The 10,993-nt window shown below is 30.3% G+C and overlaps 1 protein-coding gene across 1 annotated transcript; it reads right to left on the minus strand.

The window, feature by feature from the left end:
* Positions 1 to 2,865: 2,865 nt before the first annotated feature.
* Positions 2,866 to 9,700, minus strand: LOC133797939 (CO(2)-response secreted protease-like). The gene is made up of 11 exons (XM_062236064.1): positions 9,608 to 9,700; positions 9,151 to 9,263; positions 7,916 to 8,013; positions 7,371 to 7,526; positions 6,737 to 6,848; positions 5,595 to 6,102; positions 5,058 to 5,158; positions 4,361 to 4,609; positions 4,099 to 4,216; positions 3,573 to 3,780; positions 2,866 to 3,452 (listed from the first exon to the last, which is right to left on the minus strand). The coding sequence occupies exons 1-11, from the start codon at positions 9,698 to 9,700 to the stop codon at positions 2,890 to 2,892; spliced, it is 2,319 nt and encodes a 772-aa protein (XP_062092048.1). The 3' UTR covers positions 2,866 to 2,889.
* Positions 9,701 to 10,993: the final 1,293 nt, after the last annotated feature.

The raw sequence follows: 10,993 nt of genomic DNA on the forward strand, positions 1-10,993 counted from the left end.
ACTGTACTTGGACTCTTGCTGCACCTTGGCATCCTTCTTGGCATCATAGTTGGCCTTTTGCTTCACCATGCCCTTCTTATAAGAATTCAATAGCCTCCTATAAGAGTACTTCCCCCATGGATAGCTGAAGAAGTACTCTACATTCTCAACAATTTTTAGAATATCTCGCCAAATGTGGAACTTTCCCTCAATGGCATTCAGAACCCCCCCCCCCCCCCCCCCCCCCTCAACAAACAAACATAGACCAAGCTTGTACACATCTTCCACAACCGTACAAGTCTTGAAAACATGGTCCACTTGTGAGAGCTTTACTTTCTCAGCATCGTTGAAATACTCCTTTATCAACCGGTCGCTGAGATTACGCCCTTCCAACTCTTCTGGTGACGGGAAGGTACTGAAATCCAACCCCGTCACCAGGGCAAACTCTCCCATGCTGAATCTACAAGACTTCGACCCCAAGAAAAAATGCACCTCATCTTCGTTGTTGCTGGCGATTTTCCTCAGCAACAGTTGATGCACCAAGACTCTGGAGAAATTAAACTCCGAAGCCAAAAAGAACTGCTTGAGAGGGTATTCCTTAGCCCTTTCAAGAAGCGCGAGCTCCAAAAACCTGGTCTTAATGTGATTTAAAGTACTACTACCTCGATATGTCACTCGACCAGGAAAGTGATCACTGAACGGAACAAGCAACTTAGGCATCTGCAACAACACATGAAAAAAATTTGGTAAGAAAACAGAATGTTAAACATAATCAGGAAAAAATTCAAAATAATTTCATCAAAAAACTGAAATAAGCTGTCATCGAGCTATAATCGAGCTGAAACATACACTATCGAGCCAGTGTCGAGCCTATCGAGCTAAGCAAAATATGTCTACATAAATAATCATCGAGCCAATTATCGAACCTATCGAGCCATGTTTATTAATACCACAGATCCATCGAGCCTACTGTCGAACCCTTATCGAACCTATCGAGCCCTTTTAACATAATACCACAGATCCATCGAGCTCTTATCGATCCATCATCGAACCATTCAAACTACCCTATCGAGCCCACTATCGAACCATAATCGAGCCTATCGAGCTATTTTCATATATTAACCATGGATAACATCGAGCTTCTATCAAACCTTATCGAACCTATCGAGCCCTTTTAACCTAATACCACATATCCATCGAGCTCTTATCGATCCACCATCAAACCATTCAAACTACCCTATCGAGCCTACTATCGAACCATAATTGAGCCTATCGAGCTAGTTTCATATATTACCATGGATAACATCGAGTTTCTATCGAACCTTCATCGAACCTATCAAGCTACTGGTTCAAACCCAGAAAAAACCACAGAAAAACCCAGACCAAAGAACTACCATACCCATTCCACACCACCAGATTCAAAGGAATCAAAACAACAAAAATAATCACGAGGGTTCAAGAATATACCTTATTGAGAAATGGGTTCGATTGATGGGTTCGACCGGTTCAACGTCGTGGGTTTTGAGCTTCTTTGTCGCCGTTGGCTCGATGGGTTCGACAACCGATGCCGGAGAAGAGAAAATGGAGCCTAAGATCGACAGTTTCCTTTGTTTTTGGGGGTTTTTGGGTTTCCTTCGGATTGGGTTTGGGAAAAAATGAGAGAGTTTCTGCGGATTGGGTTTGGGAAAAAATGAGAAAGGTCTCAGGATTGAGAGAATGAGAGAGTTTGTGTGGGAAAAAATTTGAGTGGAAAAAAAATGAGAGGGGTATTTTTGGTACTTGTTGAAAGTTTAGCACCAATTTGAAAATTTCATTAGTGCTGGTATCATTTAGTAATTATACCCACTATTATGCATAAATAGTGAAATTTCCCTTAGGATTGGCTTCCTCATAATATCCTCCATTTCATTGAATATAGTTGTTGTCTAGAATGTCTACTTAGAGCGTCACAAAGCTTGTAGCCAAAGAGGTAGCTTGACTATATTTGTGAGGAAAAATGAAAGGTTGCTACAACGTTGCCTCCTCTTCGTTCTTTTTTTTTTTTTTCTTGAAAAACTAATAATATTTTATACTGATTTTTGTACTTTTGGAACTACACGAGGTTGCTCTTGCACTGTTGATGCTCTTAAGCAGCCTCTAATTACATCCTTCTCGAGCAGTTCAACAATCCAATCAAGCAAGCACGCTCTTGATCACGAGCACCCACCCACAATCTTCATACAATTAACTAGAAAATATCTATGCGTCTCTTAAGTTTGAGCACCTGTTCTTTTCATGTGTTCCACGTGACGCACTCGTTGTACTTTAGGTATAACATTTGCCCCATAAGAGCATATCCAATGGAGGCAATAACGGAAGTTGTCTCTCAAAATTAGATATTAATTTTTTATTAAAAGTAGTCAATCACAATTTTTTTCTTTTTTTTTAAATAATGAGCAATGTTGTAAACAGTGGCAACTTTGCTTGACAATCTTTATTAAAAAGACACCAAAAGTCCACACACACAGGGATCCTACTCCCATAGAAAGTCTCTACAGAGGCTTTTGCTTGAGGGCATACTCTGGAAAGCATTTAATACTCTGGACATGTGTCGATTCCCTAGCTTGCTTCACATCACGTCTATCAAAATCATCTTTTTAGTTTTTTCCCACCCACTTAGTGTTGAATTGGACCATTTATATTTGAAGGGGTTTCCTAAAATTGAAATCAATGATTGGGATTCGTTTGCGCCTTACAAATAACAATACAGAAAAATGATGTTGAAAAAAAAAAAGTCTTTATTAATTCATATATAATATACTATTACTTGTAGGTCACCATGTATTGCTGACACTAAATTGCCAAATGAACAAACATTACACGCATTTACATGCACATATAATTACTATTTCCATATAAAAATAAAAAAAATTATTCAACATTCACAGTATATACAACACGAACTGAATGACGACCATCAGACCAAGTAATATGTCCAAAACTATACCCACTAGGAGCCTCCATGCCATCAAACGACACCTCAAAAGGAACCCTTTTCAGACCCTTGGAGAAAACAATCTTCTCCGGATTGACTTTTACAACTAAGCCTTTTGGGGAATGAACTCGAGCAATGTATGTCGAGTTGGAGGGCCCCACATTGGTCACAGTCCTTTTGATGACTCTGCTGGGAGTTGATTGGTGTCGTTTTAGCTTGCCAATAGAGATGGAAGGATAATTAATGTCTGATATGAGTTGGTCGTTTGAGTTGTTGGGGCATTGGAAATTTTTGTCGTCTGGAAATATGGATGTTATATCCGTCTCTGTATAGCCGTAGTAACAGAGGAAATTGAAGTAGTCTTGTGTGGTTGTTTCAAAGACTAGTCCTGGGTTTAGAGCTTTCATATGGTTTAATTCTCCAACTCCAGCCTCATGTGGATTTGCCATATACTTTGAGCTGTTTGTTAATGGTTTCCCCGTGTTGTCGTACGCGGTGGCTGATTATAGTTCATGTATATATGTGTTAATATAAGCTTCAGGGCATGCAATAACCATTAATTATTACTCTCTTGAGATCCTATATATACAGGTTTATATAAAAATGTATACATGCGTACCTGTTGTCATAAGTGCTGATTTGATCATAGAAGAAGTCCACGTAGGGTGAACTGACTTGATGAAAGCAGCAGCCCCAGATACATGTGGACAAGCCATAGAGGTTCCAGAACTAAACCCAAACTCCGATGGCGTATTCCCATCTGCGTCTTCTATCTTATTTGGAACAGTGGCAGCTAAAATCGCCACTCCGGGAGCCATTATATCCGGCTGTTTACAGAAACACTCACATCAAGGACGGCACTACTTACATTTAAGATCCTAATATATACATATATATATATGATGATGATGATGATGAAATCATGGAAAACTTCTATACATATCAAAGGAATATACATATATCATATATGCATAAATTTTCGTATGACATGAAATATAAAGCCATATAATAACATAATAATAGTATATGAAAAGAGAGTGGTACCACACCAGGGATATATATATATATAATTAAAAGTACATATTAATTAAAGTAAGTATATAGCATATAATAATGAGAGTACGTATAGGTGATGAGAAAGTGACCTTTAGAATGTTCTCTGTGAACGGTCCAGGGCCTCTCGATGAAAAAATGGCAACCACTGGTGCAGGTTTATAAAATCTTGGAACTTCAACTGTTGGAAGAATTGTTGCTGTTGGCTTCCTGTGTTGCCATATATATGTTTCACAAAAATCTTTTAGACTAATGTTTGATGCAATTGGTAAACATGAACTGTTTCACCATGCATGTACAATTAATAATCAATTAATCAAGTATATATATACACAATTATTATATATGACTTACTCAGTAGAGTTGATGTAGTTTATAAGAATGTGAGATTCTGCAATTTTGCCAACTTGCACCCATGGGAAAATGCCTGTAGGATTGGGTGAAATTTTATCATCTTCTGTAATCATAACTAGTCCTTCGCCTTGAACGTCTTCTATAGTTTTTGTTAGATTTCCCCTCAAACGTAAAGGATTCTCATCATCAACACAAACCACAATTTTCCCTGCGACTTTCTTAATGTCCAAAGTACCTGAGTAGAATTTCCTGCATAATTGGTATAAGAGAATTAAGTTGGGAAAGACTTCACTGTCCACATTTATAAATTCATAGTTCTAGTATATATAAATTTCTTAAAAACATATAATTATGCATATATTAAAGAAATATATTAATATTACTTAGATAATTTTATCAAATTTGTTTATTTAATAGTAAATTTTTACAATGTATATAGTACAACTGAAAAAAAATGCTATATAGAAGAGAGAATGAAAAAATAATATTAATTAAGTTGTTTTTAAACTATATTTTGATATATGCTATTGTGGTGGATTAATGTGATAATCCATGAGAACATAACATGTAAATTTGTAATTAATATATATCATAAATAAAAATATCCCTCCATTTCATGGTCCTGCAATCATTATTTAAAAAAGACACACATAATACATATGAAATAATCATTAAGAGCGAGTAAAATCACACTTACCCTGCATTTGATGCAACAGAAGAATTAATAGCCGCATCCTTTCCAAATATAATTGGATATATAGGTGACCGTGATAGTTTTGAAAAATTAATGCCAGTTCCCTATAATCAAGGAAGAAAAGCATTATTCATATATAGGGAAAGTATTAATTTGGGGTGGCCTAAATACTAAAGCAGCATTTTGCAAATAATTATTAGAAGTCATCAGTGTAAACTTAGTTAATCAAGAGTGTTGTTGCACATTGTTATCTAATCAGAAAAGCATGCACATATTTTGAAACTTTACTCCAATTATCAAGTTGAGTGTTATTATTTAACATGTTAAGGTGTCCAACACCAAACAAAATAACACTCTAATAATTGATTAGTCATACCTTATAATACTTATTAATTTAAAAATATTCACCGTCCTTAGCAACTCTGTTAAAAGTTATATAACTTAAAAGACCAATATATATAAATGACTAGTGTAAGATAATATGTATCAATATCAAGCATATATGCATGGGGCTAGCTATAAGATCATAAGAAAACTCACTTTGAGAATTTTCCCATTTCCAAGAAGAAGCATGGACCTGAAATCTCTATCAATAGTAGAAGCTGCCACAGTAAACATCCAGGGTGCGGTGTGGCCGACTGTGTAAGGATCAGGGCCATTGTTACCGCCGGATAAAACCACCAAGACACCATTTTGCTCAGCATGAAAAGCACCAATGGATATTGGGTCATTCAAGTACTCTCTGGAGCCATTCACGTAGCCAATAGAGATGGAGATAATGTCAACTCCATCGTTGATTGCATCATCGATGGCCTTCAGAATAGCTGCTATAGAACAACCTGTACTCCAACACACCCTATAACTGGCAATCCTGGCCGACGGCGCACCACCTCTCGCGGTGCCACTGGCTAAGCCGAAGAAGTTAGTATTGGAAACTACTGAGCCCGCGGCGGTGGACGCCACGTGTGTCCCGTGCCCGTTTGAGTCTCTCGGTGTCCCTTCTTCTGTCGCATTTGCAGGGAGGTAGTATCTTGCACCTATCAACTTCCTACAAACAAATCAAAATATATATGATTATGTACCTAAATTAGACTACGGTCGAAAAATTTAGATATGGTCGAACTTTATACATAAGGTATTTTAAAAAAAAATTATCAAAAATAAGTTTGAGTGCAAAAACACTTTAAAAATATATATATACCAATTTCTCAATTAATTATAATAATTGGAACTATTTTATAATATCAATATTGGGAGCTTGAATGGAATTTTTTCATTTTTTTTTTTATAAAAATTTGATCATCATAAAAGCTTACAATTTTGAGAAGGATTATATATTGAACCCCTAGTAACCATTAATTTGTCCCATTATTATGTTCCCGAGCATCTAACTAGCATTTAAATAACTAAAATATGTTTTGAATTATTAATTCTCTTTTTTTTTCAGAATTTAAAATAAAGATGTACAAATAGGAGATCAAAATAACACTAATACGTCCATTTCAAAAAAAAACAAAATAACAAAATGGGATAATAAAGTGTAATAATTTTTTTTTTGGCAGCTAGTAATGTATTGATGTTGGGTTGAAAAAACAATTGAATTTTCAAAACAAGTTATTTCATTTCAGTTTAAATAAATTAATAAGTGAAATTTTAATATATATTTAATTATGATAACCCACCTATTACAATTGGACTTGTCGAAGTCTAATGCCTCGGTACAAACTCCTTTCCATTTTGAAGGGATTGGCCCAAGTCCTTTATCGTTAAAACTTTGAGATTCCGGCCATATTCCTTAATTATCATTTTCAATAATTAATTAGTAATTAGACTCTACATTATCTTCGACTTAACCTTGTAATAAATTAAATGATCTAATTACACATATCACTACAATTTTTAATTTAATTAGGAATATAGGTTATAAACAAATAAATATAATAATTAAAATTTAATGATAATGCTATATATATACATATTTTTTATACACAATAATGAGACAGTTCTTTCAATCATATAATTATTGTAAAGATGGAACAATATATTTTTAATAGGATCATTATATTAGTAGGTGTACAATTTTTTATATAATTTATGACTGAAAAAAAAAAAACCCTCATAGAAGTGCAAAATTTAAGTTGGGAAGAAAAAAACAATACAAAAAAACTATAACTACTACACTCAGATAGACACTCGCATATATTATATATTGATACATTAAAAGTCAAAATATCATAGAAAAGAACTAGTAGACACATAAAAAAAATTGACATGAGAGATTAATATATACGATATAATAAATTATAATAATAATACCTGAGTCTATTATCCCAATAATAATGTTACTAGTGATATGCTTATCCAAACCCCATTGTGATTGCTTTCCTGCTCTTCCTTCTATGAAATCCCAAGAACGTGTTGTCTGCAGTTCAACCATGTCATCCGGAAATACTGATACCACATCACTATGACCTGTTCTCCAATAATCATTATTAGTCCTTATTTATTTATTTTATTTTATTTTGAAAAAAAAGTTCTTTCATCACATTATTGATAATATGTATATTCATATAAATTTATAAATAACTATGACATGTTCAACTTTTTTTTCTGAAAATTTCTTAGTTGGACAATGTATATTCATATAGATTTATAGAACTACTATGACATGTTCAACTTCTTCTTTTCTAAAAAATTCTTAGTTAGGACAATACTCGGACCCTATTCTATTTCATTGTTTATTTTATTCATTCTAAATATCATTTGAAATATATATTTTTTACAATATTAAAAATAAATGATCTAGATAATTATTTAATTAAAGTGGTTTTTGTAGATGTTAGAGAGAGAGAAATAAATACCCAATAAAAAAGAAGCTTCATTATCGGTAAGCATGGCAGAGAATCCTCTAAAAGCATGGTGGTAATGGTGGATTAGAGATATTCTTTCCTTCTCTTCACTGCCAAATTTTAAGGCATATGTGTCAATTCAAAAATCCTTCATAATTATACTGATGTTTGAGAATTATTTAGAGTATTCTTATAAATATATTATAATGACACAAATATCTGATTAAGATTCTAAACTAATTTATATATTCATACGTGCCATTATAAATTGAGTGATAACTCATGGAACACTTTTTTTTATATATATTAGTTACAAGAAACATATAATATTTGCTTAGTTTTATTTATAAAATTTATTAATTATATTTATTAAATTTATATTATTGTCATATAAATAAATAATATTATATAAAAAATAACAGAAACATATTAAATGAAAAATTAAACCAAAATACTATTTATGATTTATTTTAATATATGTATATATAATATTTTAATCTTTTTAAACATGAATGATATAATTTTTTAATAAAAATTAAGATTATGTATTATATATTATTATAATAATATTTTACAATATTTAAATTTATATTAATATAAATATTAAATACCTAGCCTTGTATTAAATATTATTATAATATTTAAATTCATATTAATATAATTAGTAAAAAATTAGGACTACATATTATACTATCATAATAATATTTTATAAAATTTAAATTTATATTAATATAATTATTAAATATCTAGTTTTCTATTATATATTATTATAATAATGATATTTTATAACATTTGAATTTGAATTTATATTAATATAATTGATAAATGTTAGTTTTAAATATATATTATCTTAAATATTTAGAATATTCTGTTAAAGTTAACAAAGCAACTGTTGAAATCAAGAATTTATGTTATTTACCAACTTTTTATATAAGAATTGCTAAGGGACACCACTGATATTCAACACATGCTACTATTGGTGCAATCCAATATAATGTCTCACTTATTTGAATTTAATAAGTATTATGAGGCATCACTAACCAATCATAAAGTATCACCTCATATAGTGTTGAACACCTTAAGATATCAAATAGCAACATTTTTTTATTATATAAAAAAAATATTTATTAAATTTACTTACTGTAAAAAATATTGTCCGACTTTGAACTTTGAAAAACAAGACCGGAAGAAAATAGCTTATATAAATATGCACTTTATATTATAATAAACATTATTGAATTATTAACCTTGGAACGATAGAGGAGAGTAACTGCAAATGAGCTGATTGATCAGCAACTTTAGAATCTACTTCGTTTCCATTTGATAATGGTTTTGGTGCTCCCATATATATCACATAATGCTGCTTAATATATTTATATATAATATTAATATCTATATTTACAAGATATACATATACTTAAATATTTTAATAAATGAGCATATAAATATGGATATTAAATAATAATACTATTACATAAATAAGATAGAGAAATGAAAAGAAAAAAAAGTACAAATTTCACGTGCATATGTAGTCACATATATATAGCCATTTTTTTATACATATATAAATAATATTATTACATCTTAACTATCCATATATTTTATCAGCAACCACAGGAAAATGTTAAATCTGTATATTCATTATATAAATATATATATGCGTATTTTCCTCAATTATAGTACTATTTCATGATTTAGAATTACCTTGGGAATCTGATCTGTAGTGGAGGAGCCAGAAATAAGAAGCCATTGCAGTGAGAGAAAGGAGAGTAGTAGAAGAACAATAGTAGTCATCATTCGAATTTATATTAAAAGTTATACCAAGAAAGAAGATCTGAGTAGTTAGCACAATTTAGTTATATGGAACTATAAAATACAGATCGATATTTATATAGTAAAGGCCATCTTAGTGTGAGAGAGCCGAAACGCGCATGGCGTACTTTGAAAAGTCCACTTATGATTTTACTACTACTAAAATTAACATTTGACTTATTAAGACATATAGGAATATATACCAGGTCAAATCAATAATGGGATGTATTAGATTTACATCTTGTGAAGATGGCGACTGCTTTTCTATAAACAATTACCTTTTAATTACTATATCTTAACTAATCATTATTTTTTATTTCTTTTAATATATATGATTACTATTGTTTGAGCTAACCAATTAATATTATCCTATTAAAAAAATATATTTTTGAGTTAATGTTAGAGTTGTCAAAATAGGCTATATATCTATAAATAGTTAATCTCGTGATGCTCACAACATTTTTATTAATGTTTATAATGTGCATCAAAAGACACAATATAGTTTAACAAATAGTTTTGAGCCAACACGAAACAATAATTTGTGCCTAAATTAATACCATAAGATTTATAAATTCATATAATATCACCCAACACGTACTTTTTTTTTTTTTTTTTTGAAAAACACCCAACACGTACTTACTTATAAAGTATTTCAAAAAAAAAAATACAATTTATAATAATAATAATAATAATAATAATAAATTATATTATTTTATTACATTCTTTTTATATATTCTTAAAATTTTAATTCTTGAAAAATATTATTAAAATTTGAATTTTTTCTAATATATTATGTAATTAAAATATAATATTTTAGTAATATTGAGAATTAATTTGACTAAAATTATGTTTAAAGGATATTTTAATTTGTATTGATTTTTCAAATAATGGTATCATGTTTTGTTCAATAATATTTCGGACCACGTATTTTACAAAATAAATTAAAATGATATTCTCACTCCAATTTTGATTAAACAATATTTCAATATGACTAAAATACCCACATATTTTTAATTAATGAATTAATTTTATAATTAAAAAATATTTTAAATAATGACTAAAATACCCTCTTATTTTTTAATTAATGAATTAATTAAATAATTATACAAAGATTTTAAATAAAAAACAAACTAATTTAATTTTTAAAATATAAATAATACATTACTTGATTAAAAAATAAAAAATATTTTTTATTTTAAAAATAATATTACATATAATTTTTTTAAATAAAACTAAAACTAAATCAGAAAATTAAGATGTTGTTTTAACACTTAAAAA

The sequence above is a fragment of the Humulus lupulus genome, chromosome 8 (assembly GCF_963169125.1).
Source record: "Humulus lupulus chromosome 8, drHumLupu1.1, whole genome shotgun sequence".
NCBI classification, from domain to species: domain Eukaryota; kingdom Viridiplantae; phylum Streptophyta; class Magnoliopsida; order Rosales; family Cannabaceae; genus Humulus; species Humulus lupulus.